This window comes from Mus caroli, chromosome 12 (genome assembly GCF_900094665.2).
Source record: "Mus caroli chromosome 12, CAROLI_EIJ_v1.1, whole genome shotgun sequence".
Classification (NCBI taxonomy): domain Eukaryota; kingdom Metazoa; phylum Chordata; class Mammalia; order Rodentia; family Muridae; genus Mus; species Mus caroli.
Genome location: NC_034581.1, coordinates 12,967,803 through 12,988,658, shown reverse-complemented (window position 1 = coordinate 12,988,658; position 20,856 = coordinate 12,967,803). Strand labels below are relative to the sequence as shown.

The 20,856-nt window shown below is 48.6% G+C and overlaps 1 protein-coding gene across 7 annotated transcripts in view; it reads left to right on the top strand.

The window, feature by feature from the left end:
* Lpin1 (lipin 1) overlaps positions 1-20,856 on the top strand; it is a 103,628-nt gene that overhangs the window by 56,691 nt on the left and 26,081 nt on the right. For 6 of the 7 annotated variants that reach the window (XM_029484351.1, XM_021179735.2, XM_021179740.2 and 3 more), the window contains 10 exons: positions 2,211-2,411; positions 3,123-3,218; positions 5,881-6,188; positions 9,081-9,206; positions 11,493-11,591; positions 14,193-14,322; positions 17,131-17,437; positions 18,205-18,298; positions 19,105-19,295; positions 20,481-20,574. In XM_029484351.1, the coding sequence (XP_029340211.1) occupies positions 2,211-2,411; positions 3,123-3,218; positions 5,881-6,188; positions 9,081-9,206; positions 11,493-11,591; positions 14,193-14,322; positions 17,131-17,437; positions 18,205-18,298; positions 19,105-19,295; positions 20,481-20,574 (1,646 nt within the window). The remainder of the gene's footprint in view (positions 1-2,210; positions 2,412-3,122; positions 3,219-5,880; positions 6,189-9,080; positions 9,207-11,492; positions 11,592-14,192; positions 14,323-17,130; positions 17,438-18,204; positions 18,299-19,104; positions 19,296-20,480; positions 20,575-20,856) is intronic. The other variant, XM_021179736.2, reaches the window with a different exon arrangement.

Sequence of the window (20,856 nt, the reverse complement as noted above, 5' to 3'; positions counted from 1 at the left end):
TGACAGCTTGGCACCAAGCCTGTGATCATGAGTATCTGCTTCGGGATGCTTGAATGTACCTTCCTGTTTCTTCCTGTGGCAGGCCTTCTACCTACAGGGCTATTGAATGAGGCACAGGGATGTGAGATTGGATATAGGACAGATATTGTGAGAAAAAAATGCCCCTAAAAATGATCCCACAGGACTGGAGAGTTGAGACTTTCTCTTTTGCTAGACTCAGCAAAAGTTAAAATCTTAAGTTTAATGTGGAGGGCGGCATTCTGTGGAAGAATGTGAGGGTTGCGACATCATGCTTTTTAAATTGCGGGTCTTTGGGGGGAATTCTGCATCTCCTTTTTTATTTTCTGAGGCAGGATCTCACGTAGCACAGGATTGCTACATGAAATCCCTGTCCTCCTGTCTCCACCTTTCGTGTGCTGAGATTACAGGGATGTGCTATATCACTGACTGATACTTTGGTTAGAGGAGAATCAGTTCTCTATCCCCGTTTTTATGCAAGCAGTAGTGCCAGGTCCAGTAGGGTAGAAGTTCCAAAGGTTTGCTGAGGATGGTGGTTGGCTGGCTGGTTGGGCAAGCTCCCTAGCATATATGTCCCCTGCAGTTGTCAGAGAATAGGTGGGCAGGCAGGGATTGGACAGAGACTGATAGAAGCCATCATCTCCCTGTTGGCTAGCATTCAGTGTCAGAATGCAGTACAGGCCGGCTGTTGGAGAACTATCCAATTGTCATCAGCTATCTCCCTGGGCATGGGCCCTGCGTACTACAGTACCGACTGGACTTGTAAGATATGCCCATGTTGGAGTAGTGGCATGCTTGCGAGGGAACCAACTGCTTCCTGATTGGATCTGAAGTGCTCCATGGGAGAGAATGCATGGCTAACCCTACATGTAGACCTGATCAAAAGCTTATGGCTGGGGAGGTCACAGGCCCTAGGAGGGGATCTGTTACTGATGTGAGGGACATCCACTCCTAATGTTTTACCAAATGGACACATAATTAAACCGACTTGTAAATATTTATGACATGAATGTGAGGAGGTCAGAGGATCAGAGGGTGATCTGTGGGAGTTGGTTCCCATTCCTCCACCGTGTCCTGCAGACTGAACTCAGGTTTCCAGGCTTGGTGGCAAGCCTCACAGCAGCAGAGCCATCTTGCTAGCCCCTGAACATGTTCACACATACAGGCAGGCGCAGCTCTCATGCTCGGGCAGAGATACCTTTCAGCAGCGTCAGAGTTTCATCGCTGTGAAGAGACACCCTGACTACGATCACTCTTATAAAGGAAAACACTTAACTGGGGCTGGCTCACAGTTTCAGAAGTCCAGTCCATTATCCTCAGGGCAGAAGCATGGCAGCCTGCAGGCAGAGATGCTGCTGGACTTGCTCCATCAAGGCCACACCTACTCCAAAGAGGCCAGTCTCCTAATAATGCCACTCCCTGTGGACCTATGGGGGCTATTTTTTTTTTCTTTTTCAAGACAGGGTTTCTCTGTGTAGCCCTGGCTGTCCTGGAACTCACTTTGTAGACCAGGCTGGCCTCGAACTCAGAAATCCTCCTGCCTCTGCCTCCCAAGTGCTGGGATTAAAGGTGTGCGCCACCACGCCCGGCTGGCTATTTTTTATTCAAACCTCCATAGGCCGTGAGTAATGGTCAAAATGGGGATTCCTAACTTACCGGAGTGTTGAGGAAGTGCTGAGAGCTTGACCCTAACTGGGACATCGGCCCAGGGGACCTCGTGGAAGAGCACTTGGAATGGAAGAACGGGAGGAGTGTCAAATGTTTTCTGTGCTGTCGTGTTTGTGTTTCCAGATCCTACTGTAGTACTTCCTCTGACTGAGCCCCGCATAAGGAGTGGTCTCTGTACTCCAGCCTCCTAAGCTTCCTTGATTGATGCTGAGGCAACATTACCAAGCACAGGCGTGAGGGATCACATTCATAGTCATCCTGGGATGCTTCTTGTGTTAGGGTTCTGGGCCTCTCCGTTCTGGACCCCGTGGTGGGAAAGATGCTGGGCTTCCGGATGGGGTGGGAGAAATGAGCCGGCACACGGGTGTTGTGGAGAACATCCCAGAAACAAAGTGGTGTGGGCAGAGTGTGAGAAGAGAATGTGTTCAGCTGCGTCATTGAAACGGAGTGCTGAGTTGGAGGCTCTGGGCGGCCCTCCCTTGTTAGTTGCTCTTGTGAACCTGTGTGCTCTGTCTGCCTTTCAGGTTCAGACAATGAATTACGTGGGGCAGCTGGCCGGCCAGGTGTTTGTGACGGTGAAGGAGCTCTACAAGGGACTGAACCCCGCCACACTGTCGGGATGCATCGACATCATTGTCATCCGGCAGCCCAATGGCAGTCTGCAGTGCTCCCCTTTCCACGTCCGCTTCGGCAAGATGGGTGTCCTCCGCTCCCGAGAGAAAGTGGTGAGGCCTGGGTACCCCTCTCCTCAGAGCATGAAGCGCTCGCTGTCTCCTGCCCTCACTCTCCTCTTCTCAGACTCACTCTTACAAGAAGCCTCGTTGCACAGTTTAATGCTCACGAGTGAGCACATTGTTCCGGGTTCTGTGGCATTGACAGTTACTCTAAGGCATTGGGCACACCCATCTTACTGCTTATCAAGGATGATGCTCAGAAGGCACAGCAGCAGGGCAGGCAGGGCAGGCAGGGCAGGAGAGCATGGCAGCGAGGCAGGGGTGGCCACTTCTCAGGAAAACTCAAGGCAGAGATCACCTGACCGCCCAGTGCCCTCCTGTGCCTGGGGCCTGGTTCTGTGTTCTAAGTTGCTCTTCTATGTGGTCTGCTCTCATTTTCAGCATGGTGGCTGTTTATGAAGGAATGGTGTTTTTATGGCCTGGTTTCCGAAGCCCCATGGAGTTAGTTCTGGTTGGGTGCTAGTCACATAGGCTTCCTCAGCCTCAGAGAGAGGGGAAGTGTTCACACTGGTGGGGAATGGGGAAGTTCTGGGTCAACAGTGGAGGTATTAAGAAGGACCAGCGTAGCTCTGTTTGGAAACCCAAGCTCCCTTCCCACCTCCCCAGAGGTCAGGGCAGGTGTGCTTGGGTTAGGGACACCAGGAGAGACGTGCGGCGCCTTCAGGGAAGCTCACTGTGTTCTTCACGGTATTCCCTCCTCAGGTGGACATAGAAATCAATGGGGAGTCGGTGGATTTGCACATGAAGTTGGGAGACAACGGAGAAGCATTTTTTGTTCAAGAGACTGACAACGATCAGGTGAGGAGGGCTGGGTGTCCAGGGTCACTCCCGGGTGTGGAGGCACAGCAGGTAGGCCCGAGCAAAAGGGATTCTGAGCCCTTTGCCCAGTAGACGCTGGCATCCGAGCAAAGACATACTTACCTGTCATAAGGACTGAGCCAGGCAGGCAGCCTGTATGCTGAGACCGCAGAGACCCAGTCCCAGCTGGCTTCAGCTAACTTGCCGTTTCCAGGAGACAGAGAGACTAACATTGTACACTGGCTAAATGTGTGCTGGTGTACATCTGAAATGCCTGACTATTCTCAGTTTTATTATTATTATTATTGTTTGTGTATGTAGGGTATGCATATATGGTATATACTTATGTGTGTGTATTCATGATTGTACCCATGCAAATATACAGTGTCTTTCTCTGTCACTGTCCACCTTAGTTTTGAGACAGGGTCTCTGATGGAACTTGAAGCTTGTCTCTTTGGTCATTCTGTCTGGGCACTGATCTCTGGTGATCCTTCTGTTGCGGTTCCCTGATGATGGGTTTATAGCATGAGTGACATCATGGCCAGCTGTTACATGGATGCTGTAGATTTGAATGCAAGTCCTCTTACTTTCACAGCAAGCAGTCTTACCCATGATGTCCTGATGGTTTTACTGAGATACCTATCACTAGTACGGTTCCGTGGCTTTAAGTCTGTTCATAGATACATGCAGCCACTGCGTTTGTCAGTTTCAGAACGCTTGAGTCACATGAAAAAGGAACATCACATCTTAAACACACCACTTCCTTATATTCAGCCAGTCTCCCAGCACCTGACCCTAGAGCAACTAAGTTACCCTGTGTATAAATTTTCCTATTTTGAGTTTCCATACGAATACAATAATGCAGGAGGCTGCACTCGCGCCTGGTGTCTTTTTACTTTTGGGAACTCTTCAAGCTTCAGCTGTGTCGCCACACGTGTCTGAATTTTGATATTAGTTTATTATTTTTGGAGGTGCCCGTGTACACACGTGTATGTGTGGACATCAGAGGATACCTGAGAGCTGGTTCTTGTCTTCCCTGTGTGGATCCCAGAGGTGGAACTTTGAATTGCCAGGGTTAGCAATAGGTGCTTTACCCACTGAGCCAACTTTTGGGCCCTGTTAGTGTTTTCAGTGGCTGACTAGTTTGATACACAACACTTTGTTTACCTACGTTGTCTCTTGAGGGACTCGTGTGCTGTTATCTTTTTGCTAGTGTGAGTAATGGCGTTGTGAACATTCATATTCAAGTTTCTGTGAGGACCTGTGCTTTGGTCTGGCTCCTCCCCTCCCTAAGCCCCCCCCCCCCCCATGCCCTCTCCCGCTCCTGTGTAGGCCCAGGGGTGAAATGACTGTGTTGAGCGCTAACTTCATAAAGTTTAACACTTTGAGGGGCTAGGCCTGGGGAGAAGACTTAGTGGTTTAAAAATGTTTGCTCTGCAAGTTTGAGGACCTGAGTTTCAATCTCTAGCACCCAGGGTAAGACGAGCTCAGTAAATGCCTGTGACTTTAGCCTTGCAGGGCAGAGGCAGGCAGATCCAAAGACCTTGCTGGCTTGACAGCCAGCCTCACTGAAGCATCCAGCTTCAGGTTCATCGAGAGATTGTGTCTGAGCTCAGTAGGGTGGAGAAGGATAGAGTGAGATGTCCAGTGGCCTTTGTGGGGCTCCCAAGCAAGTGATCTTTTGCAGGGGGCTTCTTGCTGAATCCATGTAAGTTGATTCTTTCCTGGGAAGAAGGTTCCATGGAGCCTCAAGTTATAAAACGAGTGTCTGCAATTTAAATGGCCCCAGGCTAATGACTCCCCCTTTATGTACTTGAGGGAACGGCTTCTGGGCTGGAAGCCAAAGGCTGCTTCTGCCCCACTGTCTGCTGTAGGCCCCACAGCCTCCAGGCAACGCCTGTCTAAATGGGAAGCCCTGCTTTCACTAGCTGGTTTACTATAACTTCCTATTGCTCCTGGCTGAGATCCATTTTAGGCTCTTGGAGCTGAGTTGGTTGGGACTCCTGTGCCATAGAGGCTGTGTACAAGCTGCCCAGCTCAGCATCAGTGAGTGCCTGGAGCCTGCTGGAAGCTGAGACTTGTACTGTCACCACTGCTCCCTAGGGCTCATGCCACCTCCACTCTTCTGCATGTCTTTCCAAGGGATTCCGTCTCCCGGCTATGCAGCTGGATGCGCCCTGGAACGACAGGCTCACAGACAGAGTTATCATCTGGGTTTCTTTCTCTTTTGTAAAACGAGACTGGTCTCATCCATTTCAGAGCTGGGATGTGAAAATGCACACATATACACACCCACACACTTGCCCCTGGAAACCTACTCACGTTTACTCTGACGCAATACAATGTAAAACTGTGTCCAGGTTCCAGCAACAGTGTCAGTGCCTGTGCCTTCATTGTTCTCGGCCTTGGATATTGTAGATGAGTTTCGATGGTTTGGAATCATCGGTGATGGCCTGACTTATGATGATAGGAATACTATGTTCCATACAAGACAGTGTTTGAGGAGTGGATGACTCTGACCCTCTGTCCAATGCCCCCCTGTGGTTATGAAATGCTGGGCTGTGGTTCCCGTGGGTCTCTCTCTCCTGAATAAGTCCTTTGTTGTGACCCCTCTCCTTCCCTTCAGTCGTATTAATGGGACTTTTGAACACCTCCTGATTAGGAAATCATCCCCATGTACCTGGCCACGTCCCCCATCCTGTCAGAAGGAGCTGCGAGAATGGAAAGCCAGCTGAAGAGGAACTCTGTGGACAGAATCAGGTGCCTGGATCCCACTACAGCAGCCCAGGGTCTTCCTCCCAGCGACACCCCATCCACTGGTTCTCTGGGGAAGAAGAGAAGGAAAAGAAGGAGGAAGGCCCAGTTGGACAATCTCAAAAGAGATGACAATGTCAACACATCTGAGGATGAGGACATGTTTCCCATAGAGATGAGCTCGGATGAGGACACAGCACCGATGGATGGGAGCAGGTGAGTGAGCAGTGAGGTAGGATGGGTGGGAACACGTGGACAGAGGGGAGGATGGGGGCCGTGGATGGAGCACGTGGACAGTGAGGGAGGATGGGGACCCTGGATGGAGCCACGTGGACAGTGAGGGAGGACGGGGGGGGGCCATGGATGGAGCATGTGGACAGTGAGGGAGGATGGGGTTTGTGCTGTAGGAGGATGAATTAATTTCTTCTTCTTTTTTTTTTTTGGCAAATTGAACTGAATTTGTAGCTGAGGATCACCTTGACCTTCTGGTCATCATGCCTCTTGCTCTCAAATACTGGGATTATAGGCGCACACCATCCTGCTCTGTTAAATGGGCTGGGTTTGAACATGGGGTTTTATGCATGGTAGGCAAGTACTCTACCGACTGGACTATATCTCTGTCCTACATGAGTTCGTTTGTAAACATGATTTCTGTAAGTTTTTTTTTTAAAAACTGTCCCTTTTTTTAAACTGTTCCTCTGCTAGGCATCTTAGATTGAATTTTCGCAGTCAGTTCATGAGCCCAACTCAGAGAAGAATAAAGCCTCCCTCCAGTGTTTTAGCCTAAGACACAGTTGGTCAGGCCAGGCCTCTGTGGCAGGGAACTCCAGCTCTGAAATAAAGTAGGGACAAGAGTCAGCAAACGGGCATTCACAGAAACCGTCTCCTAGGAACTCGTTTATTGACTGGTGCTGGCGGCCATGTCTGTGCATGCTAAGCCACCACTGTGTTGTTGAGTCCCAGCCCTTACCCCTCACTGGCTGCCCCAAACCCAGCTGTTATTCTCCGAGCCCCAAGTCTGCCTGTGGCCTTGAGGCAGACCTGTAGGTTGGGAGGCTGTGTGGTCAACACAGTGCTAACGATGACTTGAGACTACACTCACTTCATGTTAAGCAAACCTTTCCACTTTAATTTGAATCATGCCCCCAGTTTGACGAGCTTCTCTCCTTGTCTATCTCTTTGCTTCTAAGACTGTAGCAAAGCTCAGTGTGTATGTATGAATTTCAGTGGAAAAAGCCAGTTTCGAAAACTAATTTTTTAAAAAGTTGTTTATTTTATGTATATGAGTACACTGTTGCTGTCTGCAGACACCCCAGAAGAGAGCATCAGATCCCATTACAGATGTTGTGAGCCACCATGTGGTTGCTGGGAATTGAACTCAGGACCTCTGAGCCATCTCTCCAGCCTGACCCTGTTTCAGATGTTTGATTTCACGTGCTTTTGATAATTTTTTTTTTTTTAAAGATTTATTTATTTATTATATGTAAGACACTGTAGCTGTCTTCAGACACTCCAGAAGAGGGCGCCAGATCTCGTTACGGATGGTTGCGAGCCACCATGTGGTTGCTGGGATTTGAACTCTGGACCTTTGGAAGAGCAGTCGGGTGCTCTTACCCACTAAGCCATCTCACCAGCCCGCTTTTGATAATTTTTATGTCTTGTTAACATAAAGAAGGGATAAGGAACACCAAGAGAGACTGTTTCTCTGCGTCATCGGTCAGAGGGAATTATGTTTTACCTTTTGAGACGGGGACCTTCTGTGACTGAAGATGACCTTGAACTTCCGATCCTCCTGCCTTTACTCCTCCCAAGTGCTGGGGTCACAGATGTAAGCCACCGCACTCATTTTTTTGTGGCACTGGGGTGGAACTCAGAGCTCTGAGCATACTAGGCTAAAAGCCGATGGAGCTGCACCCCCAGTCCCCAGATCTGTATTTTCTCCTGGTTTATACTAGAAGTTGTCTGGCCTCCTTGTCTTCCCTAACTGTAGCCTGTGATCTTCTGTGGGTACAGAGGCTGTTGGGCTTGCACTGGTTATAATGGCCTCTCTTAGTGGAGAGGGCCACTCACTTTGAGCAGCTGGCTACAGGCCCTTCCAGCAGCATCAGAAGTGTAAACAGAAGGCCTCTGCAGGAGTGGGCTTGTGAACCATGTGTTGTAATGTCTGTGGCCTATCTGAAGCTAGGATGTTTTACAGTCATGTTTAATGATGGCTGCCATTTATTTCTTCGGCCAGACATGAGAAGGATGTTCTCTGTGGGCTTTGTGTGTGTGGTTTTTGTTTTTTGTTTTTTGTTTTTTGTTTTGTTTTGTTTTTGAGTGGCAGTCCCCCTGTAAACGGAAATGTTCTAGAATACCTGGAAACAGTTCCTGTTGACCTACCTGTCAGGCTCTGGTGAGGGGAAATGTAAAAGGTGACAGTAAGATGCTGTAGTAGAAACCAGGTGTGGTAGCACACATCAGGAAGCCTGAAACTGGATAGACTGAGGCAGGACGATCACCAGCTTGGGTGACTTAATGAGACCCTATCTCAAAGTATAAGAGGCCAGTAGCTCAGTGGTAAAGTGCTTGCCTACCATCTGCGAGTCTTGGGTTCCATCCCCAGCACCCCTCCCCTGCCCGCCACACACTTGAGGATGTATAGTGGCACACATACACTCTTGAGGATACTGTGGTGACACAGACACATGAGAATGCTACCAGGGCTATACACACACACACACACATCACACTTGATGCTAACCAGAGATACATGTACATGCTTGAGGGTGCTGCAGTGGTACACACACATGCTCTAGGATGCTGCAGTGGTACACACATGCGTGAGGATACTGCAGTGGTACACGATTGGTGCAGTCATTGTGCTCATGCCCTGGTGAGGTCATTTTAGGTTTACAGTCCACCCAAGACAGATGCACAAATGCACACTTATATGTGCCGACTTTTACCTCTTCCATTTTCATCTCCACTCCATAGCATGTGCCTGTGTGTGTGGTGGAGGACATGCTAATCAGTGAGGTCCTTAGATGTAAGCCAGAAGAAATTGGCTGCGCTTTGAATCTGCCCTTGGTAATTTTTTTTTTTTAATTTTTTGGCTTTTCCCTCTAGAACTCTTCCTAATGATGTACCACCATTCCAAGATGATATTCCTAAGGAAAACTTCCCCTCGATTTCAACATACCCCCAGTCTGCATCGTATCCCAGTTCAGACAGAGAATGGTCCCCCAGCCCCAGGTAAGTTGCTATGTGTGTCAGAGAGTTTTGAAGTCAGCTATAGAAAATATGTCTAAAAGAAATAGTGAAATAGAAATTAAAACTGAAAGTAATTAGGATCAGAAAATCTTGAATGTGTGTGTTGAGGGGTGTAAATTAGGATTGAATGTGGAAGGCAAGTGAATCTCAGACTTGCGTTGAATTGAGATTCCATCTGCAGGCACATTGCAAGGTTCTGTGGGGCAGAGGCCCAGCAGGAGGAAAAACACCTGCTGAGTTACCTAGTGCCCATTGGCAGCAGGAGAGGGCAGCATGGCCAACCCGGCTTTGGTCCTTAGCCTTGAAGTGACATTCAGATGCAGGGACACTGCTCCTGTGGGGCTCTGACATCACCGAGGACTGGCAAAGGGATGCTGCCCTCCGTTTAATCCACACTGCTGGGTTCAGGAGCTCCTGCTTCCTGGGATGCCTTTCCCCTTGTCCTGGAGCTCCATGTGAGCCTGAGAACGGAGCTGCAGCTGCTCTGAGCACAAGCGACCTTCCCGAAGTTCTGCCAAGAACCTAGGGAGGGCAAAGACCCAAATCCTGTGTTCTCTGTGGGACAGGCTCACCCCTGCTAGGGAGAAAACTGGTTGCAGATCCTGGGCATGATAATGGTTTGTGGCCTCTAAAGGACAATAGTTTTAAGTGTCATGGTGGGTGGAGGACAGGTTGTTAGCTTGCCAAGCTGTTTGGGGATGTGGAGATAGTCAAGCCAGCTAAGAAGCGTGGTGGCTATGGTGTCCTTGGGCTAGCCTACCAGATGCTGTATGTTCACTTGTAGTTTAGAATGGAAGTGAATGTACCCTGGAACTGTGGCATGAGCTGCCATCCTTGTCAGACACCTGTCTTGGTTCCAGTTTGATCAGGGTCATCTTGAGAATGAGGTATCCACAAGTCATAAGCTAGGGCTGAGCTATCATGCTTGATTCTAGCTGGGGCTGACGGGAAATGCTCATCTACCAGAGGATAGGGTCTACCTGCTTAGAGGTCAGACCTTCCATTAGGTACCAAATAGCCATTAGCCATATATATGTATGTATGTGTGTGTATATATATATATATATGTTTATATGTTTATGTATATATGTGTATATAAGTATATATACATATATATGCATGTGTGAATGTATGTATATATATAAATATGTATATGTATGTAGTTTTATATTAGACATGTTGTTTTAATTTCTTTTCCTATTGTTGTCGTAATAAAATGCCCTGACAAGTGACATGCATGCATGCACGCACAAAAACACAAGTACAAACAAACCTTTGCAAAAAAATCAAATTAACTTAAAAGGTAGATTTTATTCGACCCACATTTCACAGAGTAATCCATTTAAAAACATTAATGAGATCTTTTAAATCTTGTTTTCATAATAAATCTTTTAGATCAGTGATCCATTCTTTGGACCCAGCAGACAACTATCTACACATCTCTAAGATGCCTGGAACCTCATGTGTTCTTGTCCTGGTTCAGGGGAGATGATCCTAAAGAAGAGAAGACATACTGATTTAGGAAGAAAACAGAGCACCGTCTTTAGACACTGTTCATTAATTGACGAAACCTATTCTTCATTAATCTGAAGAATGTAAAAGGAATGTTTAGGACAGCCCAGGGAGGGACTCACTGTCTGTCTTGTTCTCTTTGTGAGTCCAGGATACTGATGGCACCAGATTATTGTCACATGGATTGAACATAAGGATACATAGATTCTTATGTCCACACTTGGAATAATGTGTTTTATAGGAAACGAGAGAAAGAGAGCCCATGTCTGAGTCTGTAGATCATGGAGTTCGATTCCATGCTGAGGTTCAACCAGACATGTGTGGTCTTGCCTTGGCTGAGAGTACAAGGATCAAATGGGAAATGGGTCTTGGCAGTTTCCTATCTTTGCATGCCAGGAAGTTCATGCCGATGGCGTAGGGAGGTAGCTCAGGTTAGTGGGTGCTTGCCTAGCACGCATGATGCCCTGGATTCACTCCCTGTCAGGGCGGAAAACCCAGCAGTTCAAGGTCGTCCTCAGCTACAAAGCTGGTTTGAGGCAGCCTGGGTAGCAGGAGACTAGCTCAAGAGAAAGTTCACGTTGATTTCCTACTGATTTCAACATAGCTGGCCTTTCACTGGTGCTGGTTGACAGCCAAACATTTTCATTTCTTAAGTCGTTGTGCTGAGAGCCACAAGCAGTAGTAGAATATTTCGTTTAACTGACTGTGACATTTTCCCCCCTTTCTTTTTGTTGTGTGTCCGTCCGGTGCCTCCAGCAGCCTGGTAGATTGCCAGAGGACTCCCCCTCACCTGGCCGAGGGAGTTCTCTCTAGCTCTTGTCCTCTGCAGTCTTGCCACTTCCACGCTTCGGAAAGGTAGACCTGTTTTTACAGAAGCCGTGATCTAACTCTAACCCAATCACTTGCAATGAAAATTAACTCACATGATTTGAAACAAATTTTGATCTAACACTTAAAATCAGTTGTACTCACTAACCAACTTACTTATGGAAAAAATACTTCCTTTCCTTTTAAGTTGTAAGTAGGTGATTAGACATGTTTATTTTATTTTAAAGATGTATTTACTTTGATATGTTTGAATGTGTGCCTGCATCATGTATGTCTGTGTACCACATGCATGCAGTGCCCGAGGAGGCCAGAAGAGGGTGGTGGGTTCCCCCCAGAACTGAAGTTGGGAAGAATGTAGAGCTGCCTTGTGGGTGCACCCTGGCTGTCCTGGAACTCACTCTGTAGACCAGGCTGGCCTCGAACTCAGAAATCTGCCTGCCTCTGCCTCCTGAGTGCTGGGATTAAAGGCCTGCGCCACCACGCCTGGTGAGCATGCATTCTTAAGCAATGAGCCCTGATTAGGCTTGCTTAGAATTCCTCAGATGGTCTGTCCTAGGTGCTGCTTGACTCAGTGAGTGGCCTTGAAAATCAGGACAAGGAGCTCGAGACTGAGAGGCCATGTTTTCTGTGGTGGAGCAATTGACAGACAAATCTCTGAGCTAATTTTAGAACGCCACTTTAGAATAGCCACTTACTATAAATATTTAAACAGCCTATTAGGCTCTCTGTATAATGGGTTCCCACACTCTCCACGGCATTTCTAGAGCAGAATTTAGAAGAACAGCTTAGGACTAGTCGTGGGGCATGGGCTTGTGTTTTTATCAGGGCCTTCCCCACTCCCCCTCGGTATTGTTAATTTTGTGGACATTCCTCATCTACGTTTGAAACTTTATAATCAAAGTAGGCACTGATTAATTTCTATCTGGGAATCATAACTTTTACAATTTTATTTGACTTAAAATTTAAAAATTGATTTTACATTTAATTATATGTACCGACTCCCCCCTCTTCTTCAAAGCACATATGTGTGCATTCATGTAGGTGGCTGTGTGCTTGTGTAAGTGAAGTGTACAAGTGGACACTGGGTCCCCTAGAGTGGGAGTTAGAGGCAGCTGTGAGCAGCCTGGTATGGGTACCGGGAATTCCAGTCCTCTGTAAGAACTGTTAACTCTCCTTAGTGTTTCATCTTCCCAGCTACCTCCCCAGTTCCCGTGTGGTGTGTATGGTGTGGGTATGGTGTAGGGTTCTATTGTAGAAGCTCTTTGTGTATGTGTGTGTGTGTGTTGTCTGTATGGTGTAGGGTTCTATCGTAGAAGCTCTCACAATATGATTGACCAGGAGCCTCCTCCCCAGTCAGGCTAGACCATGAGGGTTGCCCTATGGTAGTGTGCTTTCATTGGGAAGATCTGTGGTCAGCGGGTGCCAAGGGAAGGGGAAGCCCTTTGTGACTCACTGTAAAACGAGGGTCAAAAAGCCTGAGGTCTGGCTTTATGGAAGCACCAAGGTCAGGCTAGCTATGTAGAAAATCTCTCAAATAGATAGAAGTTCACGTGGCCACGAAGTTGTGTGCACTACGGGGTTCTTCTTTAACCAACAGGAAGTGCCATCTTGAGTTGGCGATGGGACTTGACTCAGATAAGTGAGATTTGGCACAGCCAGGGGAACGGATAGGGGCTGTAGAGAAGCCATTTCCTGCTTTGTGTGAAAGGGCTGCTATGTTCCTCTTGAGGGAAGTGGTGTGGGAGAATAAAAAGAAAGAGAACTATGACATTTCTTCCGGCCTTGTAGCTTGGTGTCTGTGAGAATCGTGGGTCTGCATTGATACTTTTGGCCCGTTAATTTGGCCGAACAGATATGAGACTTGGTTTAAATGTTCGAAGTAAAAATGTGTGCCGTGGAATGGAGGCATGTCACTGTCACTTAGGAGCAGCACAGTGAAGTGACACAGAAAGCCTTTGTTTGATAGGTTCCTTGAGACAGCTGTCTGGTGATCCAGTGTAGGGAAGTTGGCACACAGGATGTTTTCCTTGTTCTCAAAGCCAGTGTCTAAACCTGGGATACAGTGTCAGCTGGTCAGGACCCCTTTGCACCTGCTGGAAAGCTGGTGCTTGCTGGGAAAGTGAGAGCACAGGTGACAAGCCTGTGTGACAAAGGACAGCAGTTTGTACCCAAGAACCCCTTCCCCACTTTTCCTCTCTTTGCCCCTCTGATTGTTTCGTCTCCTCTTCTCTGTCCTCCTCCTCTTCTCTGTCCTCCTCCTCTTCTTCATTCTCCTCCTCCTCTCCTCCTCCTTTCTTTAGTTTATTGAGAACTTCCATTTCTGATTCTATCCCCCTCACCTCTCAAGTTATGGCTCCTTCCTTTTCTTACTGTCCCTCAGTTTGGCCACAAGGCTGGTCACCTTGTTGGATGTGGTAAACACTGACCTCTAGTGGCCGAAGGCAGGCTTGTCAGAGGGAAGGGCCCCAGGGACGTATCTTCTTCTGGGTTACTAGAGCCTTTGACTCTGAGACAAAACCAAAGGTTTTTTTTTTTTTTTTTTTTTTTATTGTTTATTTTGTTGTTTTGCTGTTGTTGTTGTTGTTTTCTGATTCCCCCATTCAAAGCATGGTTTTGTGGTTTCTTAAGTCCTTCAGGCTCCCGGCCCTCAACACCAAAGAGTGACTCTGAGCTGGTCAGTAAGTCTGCAGACAGGTTGACGCCCAAGAATAACCTGGAAATGCTCTGGCTATGGGGTGAATTGCCACAGGCTGCAAAGGTAAGCCTTTGAATCGCAGGGTTCATCGCGGTGCATCGAGGATGTGTAAGTTAGCTCCATTTGTGTGGAATTACTATCCCAGCTTTGTAAAGGGATGGACTCAGCGAGTGTGCGTCTGGGCAGGGTGTGGCTGTGTATCTTGAACAAATGAACCTACACTGTATATCACAACGAATGCAAAGTCAGTAAAGAAGATAACACAGCTTGTGTACAGACCCTAGCTTCTAGAAGCTGCAAAGAAAAACACTTTGCAGCCTTACTTCCCCAAGGCCCATGGTGGTTAGAGAGGTATCACGTCGTAGGAATGGAGCGGTGGAATCTGAGCCCCTTGGAAGAAATGCTGTTATCTAGGAAGGCTAGGCTCTCCTTTAGAGAGAAGCCACTGGGGCTGAGATGGGGGTGTGTGCGGTGTAAGGACGAGGAGAAGCCAATGGAACGCAGCGTGTGAAGCCTTCAGCCCATCAGCGGGGCATAGTTCTAACATCTCGTTGGTGAGGTTTTGATCTTAAACCTTTGTACACCCGGAGGAGATGGAGAAAACCTGGGTGTGGTAGAGGCCAGGAGGGTCTGGGAGGCGCATTGCCTTGGGTGTGAGTTCCCCACTGCACTTGACAGCAAGGTGATCTTGGACATGGAGAAGCCTGCATATCCTTATCAGTAAAATATATGAATAGACAGATAAGCTGAAAGAGATGGTGTGTGAAGTCACTTCCTCAAACCTTCTCTAAGCACCCGCTTCTTAAAAAATATTTTTAAATGATGTACATGGTGTACATTTGCATATAAATGCAAGTGCCCAAGGAGACCAGGAGCATTGATCCCCTGGAGCTGGAGTCCCAGGCAATGTGCTATGATTAGGTAGCTTGCTACCAGATGTGGGTACTGGGAACTCAACTTACCATCTCTCCAGCTCAGTATTCCCTTTCTTCCTTCTTGGGTGTGCCTCGGTTTCTCATCTTCTCACCCTGTAAAGTTCACATATACAGTTGGTTAAAAAAAAAAAATATATATATATANACACACACACACACANATATATATANACACACANATANANANACACACACACACACACACACACACACACACACACACACACACACACATATATATCAGGCACATTTCCAAGAACACAGGATGACAGGATTTTGTTTCAAGACACTTTGTCTCATATTTCAACGCATTACAGACATCTTAAATTATTTCATTTCCACCTTTAAGAATAAATCATAAGGGCTGGATATGGTGGTGCATGCTTGTAATCCCTACACTTGAGGGGGAGTCAGAGATAGGCCTGGTCTTGCAAGTTCTACATAGCAAGACCCTGTCTATGATATATCTAATATGTATGTACACACACACACACACACATGTTTACATATACATTAAATCTATATCACAAGGTTCTTAGAGGATATTATGGTCCCTTGAAGTTCCGTTCAGTGCATGTAATGAGTGCATGAGTGAAGGCAGAGAGTGGGTCTGTTGTGGCTGGTTATGGGTGGCTTCTTTCCCCTTCCAGGCTGTATTACGCTTTTGTGGAGAGTTCTAATCTCTGTCTGTGAGCCTCAGGCCTGGTCCAGCCAGCCATCCTAACACATCCACCTCAGTAGTTGCTGGAGAGCTAGTGTGACAGTGCAGACCTGGCTGCTTCTGGCCAAGCAGCTCTAACTGCAGATCTACCTACTGTGGCCTGGTTCTGTCTGTGAGGGGCCCAGGGATATCAGCTAGGGAGGGCCTGCCTGTGCGCATCAGTTTGCGTTTGTTTTCCTTTTTCCGTAACTGCAGATCTCTGCATGGTAAATTCCCTCTGGTGCAAACTGATCACCACCATGTCTTCTCCAGTCCCATTTTTTGGGGAGAAGGTTTTGTGAAATCTGATAGGTGTGTCTAGAGAGATGCGGGTTTTAAGTACGCAGCTCTGTATTTGCACAGTGGGTGCATATCGATGCATCCTGATCCCAGGTCCCAGAGAGACTGTGTGGCCAGCAACAGGGAGAGCCTGACCCGTTCTAGCTGCTGTCCATGCTGACTGCCCACCCTCTTGCCCTGTGGTAACAGAGATTGCTCTTGCAGGATCCCTTCCCCACACTGTCCTGCATATTCTCATTTCTGAAGGCTGTCCTACCGTGAGAGCCACTTCCCGTCCTGCAGAGGGCTGCGGGGGCTGCATGCACTTGGCTTACCGCACTCTCTCAGTCCCTTCTGCTTGGCAGCTTATGCTTTCTTTCTTCCTTGTGCTTACTTAATTTTTACTCATAATCATAAATGTAACTGAGATCCAACTAGATTGGAGGAGAATAAGGAAAATATGAAAACCAAATTGCTGCAGGGAGAACCCATAGCTCATGGGAGATGTCGAGTGTGGGCGGGGGCTCCTGCTCTGCAGCAGGGATGGCCCCTTGCAGGTGCAGACGAGGTAGATGGATCAGAGTTGTCATAGCCAGCAACAGTGTCCCTCCTCCTCGACTTCGATTCAGTTTTGGACTCAAGTTGTCCACAGCTCCCACCGTGCCATGCCACCCCTCCCAAAGACACTTGTGTGCTCTCTGGCTGCTCAGCCTTGGCAATGCAGGTGAAAACCTGGGACCCATGTGTTTGGGGCAGCATTTGCCACGAGAAAGAGAAGCTACCAGGGCCACGATGTTCTCTCTGCAAGCTTTGGAGCTCCTGCTCTTGGGGTCTCTAGGCAGGTGCCGCGGACTATTAACTGACCTCCTGTTGTTTAACTTCCTAGCTTTTCTCTTTGCCTGGGCTTTCAACTTTCCTCAAATCCCCCTTTCCTCTTTTTTCTCTCCTTTCTTACAGTCCTCTCCTCCGCACAAGATGAAAGAGTCCAGCCCCTTAGGGAGTCGGAAGATTCCTGACAAAATTAATTTTCAGGCCATTCATAGTGAGTCTTCAGATACTTTTAGTGACCAGTCGCCAACAATGGCCCGGGGGCTGCTCATCCACCAGAGTAAGGCTCAGACGGAAATGCAGTTTGTGAACGAGGAGGATCTCGAGTCCTTGGGGGCGGCAGCCCCACCTTCACCTGTGGCCGAAGAGCTCAAGGCCCCATATCCCAACACCGCACAGTCGTCAAGCAAGACAGATTCCCCTTCCAGGAAGAAAGGTATGAAGCCGAGCATGGGGCTCCCCACGTACTCCCAGGCTGCACACCAGAGACACTCCAGCCTCATCCAAAGTTTCAAATATATCACAGAAGACCCAGGTCCACGGCATCTGTTGTGTTTAATTTCAACCTGTGCTTTCCCGACTCGTGAGGAGATTGAGTGCTCCTTGTCCTAGTGTGAGGCCAGCCATGCTTAGCAGATCTGTGGTTCCTAACCGTGACAGTGACAGTGATGTATGATCAGCTTACACCCGTGCCAAGTAGTGATGACACAGCCTCACCCCGGTTAGCCAGGTTGCACTGTGCAGCACTGTGGGTTGGTATGGACCAGCCACACAGTTCCCAGCAGGGAGTGGAGAGGAAGTCTGTGAACACAGTGCCCAGGGACCCATCATGCAGCCATAGGGATGCTGTGTCTTAGAGTGTCAGCAGGGAAGTGTTCAGGCAAGGTTTTGTCGTCTGCAGCTATCAATTAAGGTAATCCTGGTGACAGCTTTACTGTTGAGGGACTAGAACCCGTCAGGCCCTCTGTGGATGAGTGCTATGATGTCACTCCCTCTGGGACGTGCAGAAGGGAGTTCTGCAGTGATGTGCACTTGTTGGCATCTTGGTTTGTGGCTCATGCAGGGAGGGGCATGGGGAAAGGGAGGGGAGGGGGAGGCAGCCATGGTACTGCACTTTGGGCTCCGACGCTGTTCTTGGAGATGGAGCTCCTGAGTTGGTTTCTGGGCTAACACATTTCTGATCCACTCCATGTACTCTTTCAGATAAACGGAGCCGACACCTTGGAGCTGATGGTGTTTATCTGGACGACCTCACGGACATGGACCCTGAAGTGGCAGCCCTGTATTTCCCCAAGAAGTAAAAGTTCTTCTCATCACTCAGACTACTTTACTTTTAGACTGTGTTCAAGTCTAGGGTGTCCTGGAACTCGTGGTGGTCCTGCTGCCTCAACTTCTTGAGTGCTTGGATTGCAGGGTTGAGCTATGATATCATTATCTGTCATAATGGTTGATACCATTTTTTGTAGTCTGAGAAGGGCCAGTTTAAGACTCTCTCTCCCTCTGTGTGTGTGTGTGTGTGTGTGTGTGTGTGTGTGTGTGTGGTGTAGGGACACGTGGCTGCCCTGTACCCTCTCTACAGGAATGTGAGTTCAAGGCTATTCCATGAAGGAGCCTGAGTCTGGGTTGCAGTGAGCAGTGGCCCTCCATCCAAGTGAGAGAGAGAGAGAGAGAGAGAGAGAGAGAGAGAGAGAGAGAGAGAGAGAGGGGGGGGGGGGGAGAGAGAGAGAGAGAGAGAGAGAGAGAGAGAGAGAGAGAGAGAGAGAAGGAGGGGAGGGGAGAGAGAGAGGCAGAGAGACAGAGAGACAGAGAGACAGAGAGAGAGACAGAGAAGGGTCCCTTTGGATATAAGGAGAGCCAGTGCCCTGGTGGGTAACAGTGGCCTCTCTCACACACACTTTCACTGAGGTTTGGAGTGTCAGAGGAAAATGTGACAGGCCCTCCTGAACCAGCCTTTACTTTGACGCCTATACCGATGTGTTGATGGCAAAGCTGCCCTGAGGTGGTAGCAATTGCTCCTTTTTGGTGCAGCTTTCTGGGGGTCATTTGGTATAATAGTCGGAGTGAGGAGGGCGGATGGTCAGGACAGCTTCTCTCTCCTTTCAGTGGGGATCCTGGTGGGCTCCCCAAACAAGCCAGTGACAACGGAGCCAGGTCAGCCAACCAGTCACCACAGTCAGTGGGAGGCTCGGGCATCGACAGTGGTGTGGAGAGCACCTCCGACAGCCTGAGGGACCTGCCATCCATCGCCATCTCTCTCTGCGGTGGCCTCAGTGACCACAGAGAGATCACCAAAGGTACTAGGCCGTATGGGACAGCACCCTCTAGTGGCCACTGGTCAGAAGACCCGGGAGCTGAGAACTCTAGGATCAGTTCTCCAGCTCCTGGGTGAGCTGGAGAGAAAAAGGAAGGTTCACCGGTCTCTGGCCCCACACGAGTCTGGTTACAGTTAGAATTTTGTCAGGGTGCAAGGGCCTTTAGGCAGCAAGAAGGCTGTTGGGTCTGTTTATTCTCAGAGATGATCGTTGAGCACAAGTGGGTGTCCCCTGTGTCCAGGGCCAGCCCTGAAGAGTGTTCAAGGCAATCCTGTTGGGGGACAGGGTGGGGTAACATCAGTTGCTCTGTAATGTTGGGAGTATGTGTGAAATCTCAGGTCCTAGAGGAGGGAGAGGGCGGTTGAGTCAGTTTGGGGAATTCTGGAAATGTTTCTCTCCTGGGTTCCAGAGGCTACGCTACTAGTCGGGCCTTAGCGACTTATGTACACCATCTGCCATACTGGAAAGAAAGGTCTGGGCACCCCATGATAGGCCCAAGGCATGGCCCCACTGGGCAGGGAAGGTGAAGGAAGTCAGTGTCTTCAGCCAGACCCTCAGAGGCTCTCTGGTCCAGGGCTGAGGACTGGCCTTCTGCTCCCATAGCATTCCCACCTGGAGGGCCTGCCCTGAGCTTGGGGAGGCTGGCACCTCCAAGGATGAGCGAGAATGAGCATGGTCAGCAGCAGGCCCTATAGGGCCGGAGCTCCCGCACTTGGCATAGGTGACAGCCATTGGCCATGCAGCTGCCAACACTGCCCAAGCCCTCACTTTGGGCAGGATGCCAAGTGCCATCCTCCCTCACTTAAAGGACCATGATGCACATGGTAAGGGCACAGTCTCTGAGGCCTGGGAGTTCAGTCACTTGTCTCAGGTTACCACAGCGAAAGTGACTCAAGCTGGCATCCCTGGTAAACATTCTCCGCTTCTACATGCTGGCTCCACCCCCATGTTTGTTGATATCTTAATACCCCCTACCCCCAAATAAAACATCAAGCCAGGCTCCCTCTTTCCTATTGCATTTTGTAGGATTTGTAGGACTGTCTGATGAAGTGCAGTTTGTAATCTCCCAGGGAAACACATGGGGGATGAGTCCGCTGAAAATTGGCCTGCTTCTTTAAGAAACACACTTTGTGATTCCCCCCTCCTGTCCTACCGTTGCTACCACAGATGCATTTTTGGAACAAGCCGTGTCATATCAGCAATTTGCCGACAACCCTGCAATCATCGATGACCCCAACCTCGTGGTCAAGGTTGGCAATAAGTGAGTTCTTGTTGACAGTGGCACTGTGTCAGGCCTTCCGTCAGGCCTTAACAAAGTCGTTGTTAAACTTAATTGTTGCCCTTTATCATTTGTAAAATTTTATGTTCCCATGCAGCTGCTGGGTTGAGATTATTGCGAGTCTTGGGGAGTGTGTGTGTGTGTGTGTGTGTCTGTCTGTGTGTGCACGTGTATGTGTGTTTTGTGTAAGTAAATATGTGTGGTGTGTGTATATATGGTGTGTTTGTGCATGTGTCATATGTATGTATATATGAGGAGGCCAGA